General features: G+C 38.1%; 1 protein-coding gene and 1 pseudogene across 1 annotated transcript; both read right to left on the bottom strand.

Annotated features, from left to right (window-relative positions):
* Positions 1-618: 618 nt before the first annotated feature.
* LOC139960337 (uncharacterized) lies at positions 619-14443 on the bottom strand. The gene is made up of 11 exons (XM_071958640.1): positions 14315-14443; positions 13276-13533; positions 12507-12677; positions 11303-11491; positions 8494-8527; positions 7995-8139; positions 6369-6482; positions 5669-5728; positions 2245-2388; positions 1646-1756; positions 619-824 (listed from the first exon to the last, which is right to left on the bottom strand). The coding sequence occupies exons 2-11, from the start codon at positions 13499-13501 to the stop codon at positions 747-749; spliced, it is 1272 nt and encodes a 423-aa protein (XP_071814741.1). The 5' UTR covers positions 13502-13533; positions 14315-14443; the 3' UTR covers positions 619-746.
* On the bottom strand, positions 1074-1161 carry LOC139960743 (U2 spliceosomal RNA; annotated as a pseudogene).
* Positions 14444-16712: the final 2269 nt, after the last annotated feature.

The following is a 16712-nucleotide window of genomic DNA, read 5'->3' on the forward strand; positions in this document are numbered from 1 at the left end:
GCTTACTTTGCATTGTGGTGAGGCTTTAGGAGCCAATTTTCAAAGCGAGTGTATTCAGTCAAACAGGAAGCTGTTAACTTAAAACTCGAATATTAGAGAGTTTTTAGGTTACTGAATAATTTAAAATTGTCTATGATCCCTGTCTTTGTTATTCCTTTATGATATCATTTAATCAACAGAGGCTCATTAATCAAAGCGGCTGGACTATCTAGTTTAGCATACACCGCATTAAGCCACCTTCTCATTAGCATCACAACTCAATGATAGGAAAACATAGGAACTCGGCAGCCTCTAATGACATGTTTACAATTCATTGCAATTTGTACAGGGAAAAAATGCTGTTGGAATTCATCTTTTCAGAAGTCGGTTGCTTATATGAAGATCAAAATAATATTTTGACAGCGTTATTAAAACTTAAAGTTAAAATAGAAAGAAAAGGGATTGATGAGCATAACCAATTATGCCTGGACTAAGGTGCAAATATCATCCTCAAGTTTATGTTAACGGATCAATTCGGTAAATGCCACAAAAGGTTATAAGTAGATTACAGACAGTAAAAATGTTGTAACTTGCATCTACAAACTGACGATTAAACTAATTAAGAGTCGGTTATACGGATTGTAAGCATTTTGTTTACATCTTTGTTTCATTTCATTGTTACATTTAAAGCAAAGTGTATTTTTACATTTTCTCATCTGGTTTGATGACATTATCTGTTACCCATCTCTTCCGGCAATTTAAGTCTATTATATATGGACTTCATTCTTCATGTCTTCCCAGTCGCTAATCTTTTCTACCAGCTCCCATACGAAGGATAGGTCAATCTATCGAGAGAGGGGAAAAGAGTGAGAACTGATAGATTGACACAAAAAATCAGAAAACTCGAAAGACTAAAGCACCTTCATTAGGCTACCTGAGGGAATTTTTATATTCCTTACAAATCTCCTGTATCTCATGACTAGCTATACTTATTAAGAACAGTCACACATGAAAAAAACCTGGGCACGAAAAACCAAACAACCGAACGACTGACCCGCTCTCAACCCCAGTCCCCTTGCATCGAGGCTATGACTGTGTGATCATCGTCAGGTGTGAATCACGATTCCCCTCGAAGGGGAACAGATACTACACATGATCTTAGCAAAAAGGCCGAGAAGCGATCTCCTGATTAGCTATAGTTATAACATGTATTGTGACTATTATTTACGTTAACACCTGCAGCATCTCATGACTAGCTACAATTGCCCGTTGTATCGATATTTCTGACATAGCTACGTATACAACCCCTGACTTAGTACATACATATATGTGCTCACCTGCACAAGTATAACGAAATTCTTCACATAACCACCTGCATCACGTACAGTAACTATAGCAACACCTGGTCACCACTTTTTGTATCTGTAATTCCTCACAGGCACATCCATCCAATGACTAAAGCTTAACTTACCGTTCGCATACATTTCTGTATTCCACTAATACATGCTTATACATACGTCTTCCAACTAGCTGCAGATATCACTATAATGTAGGTACCAAAACCATGTCTCACTTAGCTTACCTACACCCCCTGACTAGATGCCTTATCATATATGTGAGGCTCAATATATCCTACGTGGGATTAAAGTGGCTTAAAGCTTCTTACACTGAAATATCCACTAAACGGTGAATCCATGTCTGCGATGATGAAACATAACACAGTTATGGAGAGGACTGTAATCACGCACATGACAAGCTCAACCTGTACAGAGCCAGCCTGAAAAAAAAATGAACTATTGATATTTACAAAAATACAAAAATACCACATCAATTTTATGAAGTTTCTTGTTGTTACAAAGTCTCTATTGACATATTTTGCCCCCACCCAAGCAGAAATACCCACCCTCCCACTTCCGTTCTCCTTCAGTTACCCTTCCCTTCCCCTACTCATTCCTCCTCGTATATGCTTATAGCCAACTATACCGGTACCAAACTCGTTGCAACGCTGGAGAATCAAAAAGAAATAAGAGATTTGCTGCGCACAATCAGCACAGTTTATAGCCACCAGCACTCCCCGCATTGGAACTGACTATACTTATAAGAAAAAAAGAAAGCGAACGTGATTCCTCTATGATACATTACTTCTTAATTTAACTAATCATAGCCTTAAGTTGCAACCTTCGCTTCGCCATTCCCACGGTGACACAGTACTACATTACATAGAAGGCAGTGTATAGTCTCATTGCAGCCGTTCTAAATACTTACATCGATCAACATAATGCCAAAGAACGAAAAGAATCCAAGTAACTCCAAGAAACCCCACTGAAGAGCATGTATTCGGCTTGATAAGTACATTTTACGTGTGCTCGCCAGTGAAACTAACGTCTGGATGTTGGAGACTATTTTATCCTGAAAACAAGATGATCAAACGTATAATTTCATGCATGTCTCTTTATATAATGTAAGTATTTGGAATAATGAACCTGACCATGGAGTCAGCGTTTCTTGAAATCCTATTTTGCGCACAATTAAAAACTGAAGTACATGTATGCAGGCGCGGCGGAACGGAAAAATTATTGGGGGGGGGGGCTAATGTGTGGAGACTATCTAAGCGGAGCGCCACCATCGGTTGGCGCGGAGCGTACAAGAAAATTTTGGGTTTTTTCAAACCCCCAGATGGCCGGAAACGGCACTTCCCGAGTGTTTTATGCTGCGAATACCTAGCCCTAGAATATGGGTCTCAAGCCTGCAATTTCTCAGATTGCACGTAAAAGTCTGTAAAAACATTGTAATTTGTATATTCGATGGTGTTTTAAGAGAGTAGCTATTACTCGCAGTGTACTCGCAAAGACGTTTTTGAGTGTAGTAAGGGCAGTGGCGGAGCTAGGGGTATTGGTCGGGGGGGGGGCAAGAATAGTCTGTAGGGGCGCTTTCGACACTATCTAAGCGGAGCGCCACCACAGGTTGGCGCGGAGCGGTCAGAAAATTTTTGAGTAAAGACACTCCCTAGATTGCAGGAAATCACCCTTTCCGGGCCTTACTAATTTGCAGATTAACGGAGAATAAATAGGTGTCGTCGCCATTTTGTCGGAAAATTACACCAACAGAATATGACAAATGTCAATAGGTATATGAGAGCGCAATAAAATAGTCAATAATCGCGAATAAGTAAAAAGTAGTGAAAAGCTGAAAAGGGCGCCAGCAGTCCATTTGAGTCCGTCAGGGGGGGGGGGGTGGGCATCCGCCCCTGACTGTATATATGGACGCTCCGCCACTAAGTAAGGGAATGTTGGAGAACTGGCTGAAATGAGGCAAGTCATTGGCCTAAGACGAAGTTGTGTTACGCTTACCGGTACTCACACTAACTTCTTCCACTTTTCACAGGGCGTGAAGACGTGGTTGGGGTGACAATGTGGTCTATAGCCAGGAGACGGGCCGAGGGTCCCCCAGCAATTACTAAAATTATTACACCTATATAGTATACGTGTGCATCGGAGAGATCGACAAGTATGCATTGAAAAATGGGCAGATGCACGTTTCGGAGCCTTGGTAAATATTGGGGGGCTTATCATGCATTTGCCCCCTCAACTTTTTCATTGGGGGGCTGAGCCCCCCCAAGCCCCCCCCCCCCCGGTTCCGCCGCCACTGCATGTCGTTCTGTATGTAAAGTGCATGGATAACCGTTTATAAAACAGTTAATTTCGTTCTTTGGCATTTTTCTTTTATTTGAATTACTACTTTTATTTTCTTTGCATGGTATTGTCTTCACAGTCCTATTATTATATAAACATTGTGAGAAAATGGAAAAATAAATGAAAAAGTTTAATGAAAAAGTTTATTTCTGTCGTGGGTAACTAGCACATAAATTTCTGGACGGACAAAGGTTTGGTTAGCAAATCGACGAGGGCGGGTTGGGGCAGGAGAGGATGAGCAAATTCTCTCTTCTTGAGCTTGCTGTAAGCCTTTGATGCTGGACTTGGTTCGAGTTATGATTCATGCCAATATATGGAAATATTCGTGATATATATCACTATGTACATTATGTTAAAATATATCTTACTCGACGATACTGAATGTCAAAAGTTCACATTGACAGAATCAGATAACAGTCTTGTTTTGCTTGGTTTTTCATGTGATTGTATTTTCTCACTAGCACCAATTCCTTAATTAATCCGGTTTATCAAGTAATTGAAGTTGTGTCACAATAATTGTCATGGCAGTATAGATAGAAATCAAAGTCATATAACCGTGGGGCCAATTACGAGTTAATTTGATTTCCTTCATTTCTACGACCGGCTTCGCTAACGTTATCGTCACTTTCCCATGCAATCTTCAAAATTTGTGAGATTGTTACAAATCGAAGCCACTAAAATTAGATGTAAAGAAAGTAATATATATATGTATATATATATATATATATATATATATATATATATATATATATATATATATATATATATATATATATATATATATATATATATATATATATATATATATATATTCGTTAGTTCAAGCAAAACAAGTAAATGAAAAGAAAAAGGGGGAAGAGATTTCGCCATCGGTGGTTGACCTTTTTACGCCTAACCTACTTGTCCCAAAACTTCACTTCGAAAATAATTGCGTCCTCTCTACATCGATAAAGCCTCTTGAACACACATCATCTCCAAACGCCTGGAGTTAAAATCTAACATAAAACTGAAATATGCGCATGCTCTATGCAGTATTACATCTATCGTATATAAGGCCTCCGTCGCTATTAACTTGATAGACTCAAATAGTCAGTCGTTTCATTCGCTTAGGGCTTAATCTGTACTTAACAATTGAGAAATTTGTCAAGTTGTCTCTATATTTGGCTAAAGGGAAACTCGCTCAAATGCAGGTCACTTTTTTTTCAATTTCTAGACCTGGTGGAATCCTGTTCTTGCGCTAATGCGTTAACAGTGTCGCCCCTCTAAGAGCGAATATCCCACAGGGAGCTTAGCTCACGTAAGGAACTGTAGAGGCTACAAGATGTGGCCTGGCTATGTCGTGATGTGTATATACGTAATCGATGTCATTTCTGTTTCATTTTTCTTTTCGTAATGAGGTGGAATTACTTTTACGCTCGTCCGTATTAATCCTTAAAGTAGAATGTCGTTCTATCTAAAGAAGTTATTTGAGGGCTTTAATGCAATAAAAACTTTCAATCATTAAGAAAGGAAATAATGTAGGCTAGGACTTTATGGCAGTAGGAATAAAAATACATCGGCATCACACGAAAGTTTATGGAAATATTGGGTACTGAAAAAAAGGTATAAAAGTGTGAAACATACTCGAATGAAACGAAAACACTATCACAAATGACTCCATTTTTTGTACAATTGTGATAAGCTTTTCTCATGTTATAGAAACTCCAAAGCTTAGAGAGAGTTTTACGTTTCGTTCCGATAATTGTATGTTTTTCTTATGGGAGGACAGCTACGAGCAAGCGGGGGCTGTTACGAGATTTAAAACGGCACCGTTGGCCCGTCGTCGGGCAGAAGGAGCTCCATAGGTTTCCCAGAATACTATAATAATAACCCAACATAACATGCTGCACGAGCAACCTTTCACCTCAACACAAATTACTGCTCTACCTTTTCCGAAACATAAAATATCCCTAAACTATGTTTTAACATCACTTCTCTTCGTCAACATAATATCTTACCGTTAGCACCAATTCCGTCTCCCTTAGACACTTTGCTTTTTCGTTCAGGATTCTTATAATCTGTGAATCAATTAACATGAAATCGATTCGCTGAATAAATTAAGTTGTTAATATAAAATGAGTGATTTTTAAATGAAATGACGGCAAATTGCTATGACGTAATTAGGTAGTTTTCTATCTTCGAATCCAATGCGTTCATGTTCAAAGATCAAACTTTCTGGATACGACGAGGCAGGCTAACCAAAACGAGAACGTTGATGTAAACTTACTTTAACTTACTCGTTTCCTTAGTTACGGAGTATGACGTAATAATGTCAATTGTGACACTGAACTGTTAGCTTACTTCGTTAGCCCAGATACCTAAACTATCATGTCAAATTGTAGAATTGTATGATCAAATTATTTCTTTATGGTTCGAAACAGACAAAAAGTTGTGCTAAGCTACTAACAAAAACCTCTCGGTCAAAGTAAAGAAGTTAAATGGCCAGAAATTTTGTTTAGAGGCACTGCCTGACAATCATTCTTTGTATTACCTCTTAAAAAATTTTAACGATTGTAAACTATCATGAATGGATATATAGAATATGTTCTTCAATTTAAAAGTGAACTAATAAATGTGACATTATCTTTTTTCTTAATCCGACAATCTTTGACATTTTGATGTGCGAGTTACTAACGTTTTGTAAGCACATGTATTTACCTGCCAAATTTGTTCATATCTATAATCCGTGGAGACTTCTAACGTCCCTGGGCTCAAAGATTCTTGAATCTCTTTTAAAATACAGATTGCTATCTTCTTTAGTATCGACAAAATCTGCTCATTCAAGAAGAAGATGAAGAAGAAACAAGAAGAAGAAGAATTAGAGAAACTGCTGTAATAATGTAGCGTTATTTCTCAAAGTTTTTGCAAATCATAAACGCATTAACACGGGAGTGTTGGAATTGCAGCTTGAGATTTCGAGGATTTTTGATGCTATTTCATTACAAAACGAGGTTAAAAAGGATGTCTAATCCGAAGGTTTATGTCGTTTCTTTGTAGCTAAGTAAGAAAGTTTATACCACGAACACGTCTTTGTTGAAAAAATGTTGAAGAATTTTCTTCTGTATTGGTGTAACCTGATACATGTTATATAATTATGTACTATGCATTATAGGTTTGGTAAAGTTTTGTCTGCCAATGAGGGTAGGGGGTCGGGTTGAGCACCCCTCCCTCGGAATTTTGTTCTGTAATATACGGCGTTGCCCCCCTAATTATAGTTACTTATATAAGTTATGTGGTGAACACTATCTTTAAGTCGAGGCAAGGGCGTAGGAACCGGGGGGGCTGGGGGTGCGCCAGCCCCCCAGTGAAAAATATGGAGGGGCGAAAGTATCATTCCGCCCCTCCCCCCCCCCCCCGCTTCGCAAGTCAGAAAACCCCTTTTTCATTTCCAAATGAGAAAAAAATCTCATTTGGAAAACCAAATTGCATCTAAGGCCAGGTGAAAATGCAAAATTATATACAAAATGGAGTGGGTGGGTTAAAATGTGCTATATTGCACCAAATTGCATCTGAGGCCACCTGGAAATGCAAAAAAATTCCAAAGGGGAGGGGGACACCCCCTCCCCTTAGACTCCTCCCCCAGGCCGGCCATCAGTCTTCAGCCCCCCCCCCCCCCACTCAAAAGTACCTTCCTACGCTACTCAGTCGAGGGACGTACGTTATACCTATATTCTTGTCCATAAGAAAAGAAAACTGTAACTCCCTTTAAATTCAGTTCTACAGCGTGAAATAAATAAGAATAATTTTCTGGGTGGGCAGCCTTAATGCTTTGACCGCCAAATCGTTATTTTCATATTTACTGGGTGTGTACATTTGGATTTTATGAGTTTTTATGAGTTTACATACAACTAAATGATAGTTATTTCGACACCGTTCAAGAGAAACACTGCTAATGATATTTTATAGGGAAACAAATACAATTTTTTGGACAAAAAAATTTACTGGATGAACAAACAATTTCTCCCACAGATAGTTTGTTATTTACTTCGCTACTTCTACATCAACTTAATGGGTATATCAACTTTCTTGTATCATGTTTTATGTCAAAGAGATATCTTACATTTGTTTCAATTTGGCGGTAGTTTTTATGAATGTGCCTATAAAGACACACAAGTATAATGTGTAAAAACCAGGACAAGAGTTTCAAAGGTGTGTTTGTTAATACAATTACTTTGTGCAATGAGAAGATAAGTCTATCAAATACACGCACATATACCTTTTGGCATCTAACAACACCCTTCCAAGAGTCACTAAACCTTGATTGTTTTTACTTTACAATTTTACCTCAATTTTTTGTTCGGTAGAAAGCGTCTGAAATGTCTGTGACATTTCTAGTATTTGATGCAAAATGCCTACTTCACTTGAAACAGTGCTCAAAATGCTCTGTTGCTTCTCCAAAACCGACTGGAACGTGAAACCGAAATTCACGCTGTAAGAGACAGAATGTATAAGTGAATTACGACGCCATGATGATTGTCACGTGACAATAATTCATGATGAAATGGAGCGAACCTGAAGATAATTTTTCTTTTTTCTTTTTCAGAGACTGCGTCGATTATTAGTTAAATAGAAAATATGTTCTGATGCAATATTTTCCAATGCTAGGTGGTGGACTGAACGTCGAGATTAGCAAAAATAAAAAGAACAGTTATAGGTGGCAGTATACATAAATGAAGAATAATTAGGCGATCAAGATTGTATAGCAGATCTATCCATAATTACACTCTGTGGTCCTATATCAAAGGGGAATAAATATTTTAAGTATGAACCTGCAGCAACTTACGCATAGACCAGCCCAGCAGGACCTAGAAAACAAGCTGTGAAGAAAACAGGTAGAAAATAACAAAATATAAATAATATAACATTATTGCCATAATAACCATGCCATACTTTTTATAAATTCTTTCTCTTTTTACAGTTTCACTTCTCTTTCTAAACTTCTGTTTCTACAGTATTACAATTACCACCACCCGCAATCCACCCCCCCCCCTCCAAGACCGGTCACCCTCTCGGTTCTAAAACGACAAAAATTATCTAGTACTTAACCTCGACAGTCGGCCACAACACTATGTTTAGCGACAATATCTATATGAAAAAAATGCTAGGCTGCTTTGAAATATTTCGGGGAACTAGGATTCGATTTTTTCATTTACTTCTGCTCAGACGTAAAGTTATAGCTACTAATGAGATCAATTTAGTTGTAAATTACACTTGCCTGAAATTTCAAACTCATTTGTAAAATTTTTAATTTCTAGAATTGCTTCAAAGTCTACCAAATGAAACAAGAAATGCATTTCAATGGATCGTCTTTCATTAATAACCATTTTTTTCGATATTAAAATGAGATCCCCGAGGAAGGTAAAGCCATGATTAACAATGCCTTGGGAAAAAGGTGTCCAAACAAAAATTGATTAGCTAATGTACAGTCACGTTCTATTTCATGTAATGCAAGGCAATGTTCAAATGTTTTTGAACATTTCCAATTATTATTTACATCTTATTAATATATATATATATATATATATATATATATATATATATATATATATATATATGGCGTCTCTTGGCGACGAATGTTTTAAAGTAATACGAAAGCAATAATCACTCTCATGTAATTCTCCATGTTAAACATATTTCTTATTGTGATCGTTTTTCAGAAAATTTAAGAAATACTCTTAGTATATTTTTATACACATTATTTCAAAGTTGACGTAAGTAAACGGTTTCGCTTCCCCTCCCATTCTTCGTTCTCCATCCCATTCTTCCTCTTCTCCTTCCCCTCCTTTACAATCCTTCCCCGTTCCCATCCCTTCATTCCCTTCTCTTCCCCCACCCATGCATGCCATTTCCCTTCCCCTCATCCCTTCCATCACCCTTTCCCTCACCCCCTTTCCCTCACCTCCCGAAGAGAGATTTGAGATTCACAAGATATTTGAATTGGCAATAATTTCCCCAAGTTTTGCTTTAATTTCGCGGATGAGATTTCACATCAGTCATCATAGCGGAAGCATGGCACCTTGTACCTCATTCAGAAACCACATTAAAAACTCCGCTCTTCGTCTGCAAACAAATTTTTCACGAGATGCAAAATCGATATATATCAGCAAGACAATTGTCTCGTTAGAGATCAACCGGCGGTATTAAACACTTTGAGGTATCTGTTTGATAATATCTTGAAAGCATATATAGCAAAACTTGCAAATGAAATATAACTCAGGGGCGAATCTTGACACATAATAAGCGTTGACGCTAACAAATGTAGACATCAAACAAAAATAACGCAATTAGATATACAGTATAAAACATGTAGTAAGGGGACACTTTAATTATGATATGCTACCATAGTAGACTCGTGTAAGTGATCGCGGAAAACGTACACTGTCATAAAACGGGGCTGAAAGGTAAACTCTGAGCAATGAAGAGAGGCCACCGGCCGTGTGTATACTCTTTAGGTAAATGTTAAGTTTACGGTTTGTGTAATCCACACTTTATATATGAAGTTTTATGTCCCTATTGCTTACTGCAGAGAAAACCAGTACTAAGCAGGAGCGGCGCCTTTTCGGATACGACATTGGCTATTCACCGATGATGTGATACGCGAAAGCACTTTCCATATATTGGCAGTGATTGGCTAGAATTTGCATAAGTAATAGACAGACGACATCTTATTAGAACTAATTTACCGCTCAGTTTTGACATATATATTAATCAATCTATAGATATCAGCTCTTTGATTGGATTAGCAACACCACTTTTTAATTACTTAAAAACAATTAGTTGTTGGGTTTTTTTTTGGCAGTACAGAATGATGCGTAGGAAATTAAGCGCGTAATTACCTACATTGCATCAATATAGATGCTATAGAAGGATCTCTTTATATATGGGAGTCCTAAGTGATACAACATACGTCATAGAGTAAAAGAGGAAAAGGGAAAGTGGTTATGGAGTGGATGATCAAAATAGAATTTGTTTTTATTAAAATCCTGGATCCACCATGTATACATACAATGTAGCCTACTACCTCCATCGTTACAGTATCTGACAGTCGCCGACATTATGTGAAGTCCTGTCAAGTTAACATCAACAAATATATATAATTACATATTTTGAAGCTTTGTTTTCTGACGCTTCGATTAATTTGTTACATATAGTTTCGTAGGCTACTGTATATTTCACTGGCATGTTTCCCCCTGACCACCGAAGGTGTTCTTCAAACCTTGATCCTTAACCGCAACCATCGGCACCTGTAACCGTTGTAAACCAAGTTTCAGTGTTTTTATAAACTTACTTCCATGTCATGCTTCAAAGCACTTGAACTGACAGTATGAGCAGTATGGATATCCGGATGAAGGTTAGGAACTGTTCAAACTGTCAGTACGAGTGCTTGCTAGCATGGTATGAGCGGCTAGTATAGAGTGGCATTAGCATTGGAATCAGATAAAGTTTAGGAACTGTATACTGCCAGTACGAGCATGGTATGAGCGGCTAGTATAGAGTGGCATTAGCATTGGAAAATTGTCCCAACTTGCTGCAGTTGTCATTAACTATACTCTTACGTCTTAAGTAGATTTAGCATAACATAAAATCCTTACCAATTGCGTCGTTGATATTTCGAGATGCTCCGCCCCAAAAGAAGAGAACAATAGGGTCGTGCATTAATAGAACAATAGGACTAATGGCTACGGAAACAATCGCCGGACTTATTATCCTCAACAGAGATGCTGGGTGATTATATGCTTTTTCGAGTTTCTCCATCACCGTGACGTCATCGTTCGTTATACCTGAAAGAAAAAACCAATGCATTCCATTACCATCGATACCCATTGGCGTGTTGAAGGTCATATTAAAAGGGCTCTGGGTAAAAACAAAATTTAGAGGATAAGTCTTCAAATGTTACCTTGTGATACAAAATCGGGTCGGAAAAATTCAACAAAAGGCGAATTGGCAGGATTTTATTTAGAGCTATTTTCTCCTGTTGATTTGGATATTAAATTTAATGCAGTTTGAATGACTTAGCTTGAATAGTACAGTTTCATTTCCAAAACTTTAAAAAAAACTTTAAAAAGTTAAAAAGAAAACGGTATATTTTGTGCTATTTTTGTATGATAAGTACTGAAATGAAATGATTATATTTTGGGGGGAAAATTGGAAGGAATTATTAACTACTGGTTAATGAACTTTCATTGACATAACTAAGCCAAACTGCGAGAGAGTGTCTTAGTTACGTCGGTTACAATGTTATTTCGGATAATACCGTATACTCTGTTGGTTTTGTACTATTAGGAAACACAGAAATTGTCATTGGTATATGTGTGGTAGATAAACACATGTCACGAACAACTTCTTCAAAGAGCCAAGAAATAAAGAACAAAGGTATAGCCTGTTTTTATTTTTTGCAGACGCAAGGTGGAGCTATGGTAGAAACTGTTTATAATATATAGAATAGACACTGACAGATTGATCATATTCAAACTTGAAAATATGAAAAGAAACACACAGAGAAAGTAAAAGTTCCAGATCCTATTGGCACTATTAAAACATCACAGATTTACAAACTGACATCTCCCAGATACGATATTTAAAACTACGGTATCTCCCAAACGTTGCAAGTTGTTTATTCTAAGCTGTTTGGTGAAGTAAGTTTTTCATCACCAAAGATCTCTGTCACATAACCTAGATATGGTGGATGGGTTTATGTCCCCGACCAGACACAAAAGTTGTAAACAAGAGGGTGTACGCGAGCAAAGCCTCAATGAGATATCTATATACAAATTTTCGTTCTCGTGTTTTGCTTACGCAATGGCGAGTTATTCATCTGTTCTTGATGTTGTTCTTTGGATTCCTGACTTTCTCCGATATCTAAGAAAGTGCTCAATTGTACGGAAGCCTCCAGGTTGCAATTGTCTCGTCTTTCTTGTTGCATTTTTCGTCTACGGAACTTGCTAACGAAGTAAGTGATGATGATGGCTTTCAATGGGAAAGAAAATGTAAGGAAAAAAAACTAGATTAAGAAATCATTCATCATGAATTAAGAAATTACATTCATGATACGTTCTACGTTTGTTTACTTGCTTGTTTATTTACTTGTTTGTTTGGGGTGAAGAGGCATACTCTCAACAACAAAGAATATGTTTGAAGGGAAGATAAACAAATACGTATTATACGGGCGTGCTTTGAAAAGCATTGTCATTGTTACTTACTCTACAAGAATATCTTGGCCTATGTATAATATCTCTTATGAATATACAAAATAGTAGGCGTGGCTAAACAGATTCTATAGTACCTTCAAAAAGCTGTTGTTATGCGACTAGATGTGATACTACAATGCATATTGGATTTGTACTAAAATAACGAAAGGAATACTATTACATACTAAACTAAAATTCCTATATATATGTTACATTTGCCGGATAATATGGTTACGAAAAATCATATAGTACACCTTCGACGGCTCAAGAAGATATTTATCCCACACTGCATCCCACCTCCGTCCCCGCACTCTTAATGACCCCACCATCCCACACTCAACATTTCAGTGAAGAAAAAAAAAGGATAATAAATTTACCAAGTATAAAAAGCAAAATAACACCAACTGGGGATAAGACAACTGGGACTGATGCTACCAATTCTGGCACCGCCTCTGGAACCACTTCCGGTTCAGCGGTAGCTACCATCTCTGGTTCCACTTCTGGGTCACCAGTAGGTACCACCTCCGGTTCGGCGTAAGGTTCACCCGTATATTCAGGGTCGGGTTTACCCTCTGGGTCCGTTGTTGGCTCTGGGGTAGCCATGGAAAAAGACAGTCCCCAAAGGTAGCCTTTATCTGGTAGTAATATTTGTTTTTAAAAAGGCAACGTCATGTTTTTTCATTTATTCATTCAAAACAGCATTTAATGTAAACATTTTTTTAATTTTATTTAGCTCAGTGATTTTATGCACACGGCTCGGATGTAATTAATTCCTACGCAATGACTTTTTGTGTGTGTGTTAGGTTGAAACGGAGGGGGTGGGGAGGAGTAAGGGGAAGGGTGGAGTGAGGGGGAGAGGAGTAGTAAGGGGTAGATTATTAGATATGGCTCACGTTTACGTTGGATAATAGGTCATTAGCGTAAATATAGACAAGGCCAGACATTACAATAGAACTACTAACACTCGGATTACCCTTTCAATTGCTGAACATTGCCCCATAATTTCTTTTATAGAAAGCAAGTTTAGAATATGTTTAGAAGGGTTTTATAAAATTATGGTGGTATTGCTTCAGTATATGTAAAGAGTTAGTTACGTTTTACACAACAAAAGGGTTTGATGTTCTTGCCAGGAATAGCGATAGGTTTTTTTTTTCTTCTTCCAGGTGGGAGGAGAGTAGATGAATTCTTCAGTTGGCCAAACGTCAGTTTGCGGTAGGACTTTTCCCGTATAAGCCTCTCAAATTCACATACTTTTAGTCCAATCACACATAATATGTCGTTTAGATAGTAAGAAAGTGCAAAGCGGACTTCCCGCATTTTGAAGGTAACTTTTTTTTAGTTTATCAACTATGACGGGTGACATTTTGTTGTTGGAAATGACAATAGTAAAAAGTATAGTTAAATATTTCAACTGACCTAGATGCACTCAACACCAAACTATCTTCGTTCTAACTGGAGCGCTATAAACCTCTTCTGAACATTGTTGATAGTTCGGATCGTTCCAACTGAGAACAGCTCCACACACCTCCGTTCAACGTGTCTCTGTTGTTCCAATGTGGATGGCAAACTGTCCCACCTCTGTAGTTGAGGAGAATTTTGTTCATGAAACTTGACTCACTGTGACGTCACACAGTCTGTGCGTCTTCATTTCGGGTGTGCGCATGTAACCATTACAGCATAACTTTGTGTATTTTCAAATTTAATCTCCAGCTAACGCAAACTGCTGGTTGTGTGCTCATAAAACAGACGGACAAAAAAAAAATGAAAAAGAACAAAAAAAGGCAGATTCATACCACATTTGATAACAAAGTATTGCAAAAGGAATATTGACAGTTTTAAATGTTATTTACCAACCACCAACTACCGAAGAAGGTGAGTGCTATGGGGCTAACAATTCACAACATTTGACAAGTACAACGATATAAATATACCAAAACAGTGCGTTATCTGTATAGCGAAATCAAGTTTATGCTGTGCGTGTTACTATGTCACACGAAATTTCGAGCTAGCAACAGCCGCGAAACTTGGTATCAATGTCAAGACTGCGTGACTCACCCTTTGTAATCCAGAGCGTATTTTCAGCTTGCATTATGACGTCCAACACCAGTGATATAATTTACTATCATAGATACATGGCTCAAATACTTCTTTAAAGCGCATTTACACGACACGATTTTCCTCACGATTTGTCGTGTACGACAGTCGTGCGCGACAAAATCGTGGCGTGCGAATGGACTTTCCGCAGAAACTGAATCGTGAGCAACTTGACGCGCAAAGTAGAGCAAGACGCCCGGAATCTCAGCGTGTAAATGAGTTGTCTTGAGTCGCGCACAATTTATCACGCAGCGTTAGAATGTTGTTCCATTTGAATTTTGTTTATTTACGTCATGCATGACACGAAAGTCGATAATATGTGTGGCATGGAGGCAGTATCATCGTCGCTATCTGATGAAAAGACAAAGGTGACGGCACAGAAAGAAGAGGGTCGTATGGACAAGGCCCTGGCTCATTCGGAAAAAGACTCAAGGAGCCTTTTCAAACTTGATAAAGGAATTGACAACAGAAGACTGCAACAAATTGCGTAATTTTTTACTGCTGACAGTATTTAAATACTGCAATGATGTCGAATGGGGTGCCCTTGTCTACCTCGGTTTTTGAGAAAGTGGTCAGATGCTGGGGTATACACTCTCGTCCGTCGGATGGGGGTGTTAAATAGCGGTCCCGGGAGCTGGAGTAGGAGCGAATAACACCCCTGCCTCGTTATCCTCTGAACGCTTATCGTAATGCGAAGGCTTGAAATAAGCCGGTGTTCATCCACGATCTAACACGGATAGGGGCTCAACTAAGCTACTGCACGACTTCCTGATCCTTGGGTCTCTAAACTAAACTCAACTGCGGGGTTTTTCCACGCTGTTATCAAAGATACGGCCGGCAATTTTCAAACAAGACACCGTAATGAGGCGGTTGATATCTTCTGCTTTTGACAATAGACCTAGCTATGACAATATCTACGTGAGGAAAGAAAGACCCCAAGCAGGGAAAGTCATTGTTTGTATTTCTATCAAGTGTCCTAGGCTACCCAATAAAAGGAATAATATCCCTGCATCCGCGCCTGAGACATGGGTATTGTTGCCCCAACCAAACCCTTTGACAAGTAAGTCCATATATGAAAATTTGATACAATGTTCTCGTTTAGGGGCCTTGCTTACATAAGTCAATACCAAGTTTATTTTAGCATGTTTAGGATGGGTGCCATTTTTGTCTTACGAACCAAGTTCATGCTGCCTTTGGGCTAATATATATAAGAATGTAGGATGGTATACGCTAACTTCGCGTTGCTAAGGGCCTTTTTCTTTCTCCAAAATTAATGATGAAGCTGATCGTTCTTTTTTCCTGAGGATTATTTAATATTACACTGTCCTGCCAATAGTTTGACTAAATGAAGTAAACTTACTACCGTAAAGATGTTCATAAACGTCAATAAATTCCCTAAGTTTCACATATACGCTTAATGATTTGTAAACGTTTAGTCAGTGTACCTCTATAAACGTGTCACAATATTTTGTATGTCTTCCCAACTCTGACCCATTCATGATGAGCTCTGAGGCTACCTAAAATCTTCTAGTTTTAGTCTTACCTGCTTACTACGACAAACCTGTGCTACCGGCTGTCAATATCACTCGGTCACCATAATATTGTTTTATCAGTTAACGCTGGTAAAGGCGAGTATTCATTTAAAACTGATGTGTGATATACTTTCTTAACATCATCAGTGTTACACTTACGAACAGTTCCTACTGACAAGGAGTTACAA

This window comes from Apostichopus japonicus, chromosome 19 (assembly GCF_037975245.1).
Source record: "Apostichopus japonicus isolate 1M-3 chromosome 19, ASM3797524v1, whole genome shotgun sequence".
NCBI classification, from domain to species: domain Eukaryota; kingdom Metazoa; phylum Echinodermata; class Holothuroidea; order Aspidochirotida; family Stichopodidae; genus Apostichopus; species Apostichopus japonicus.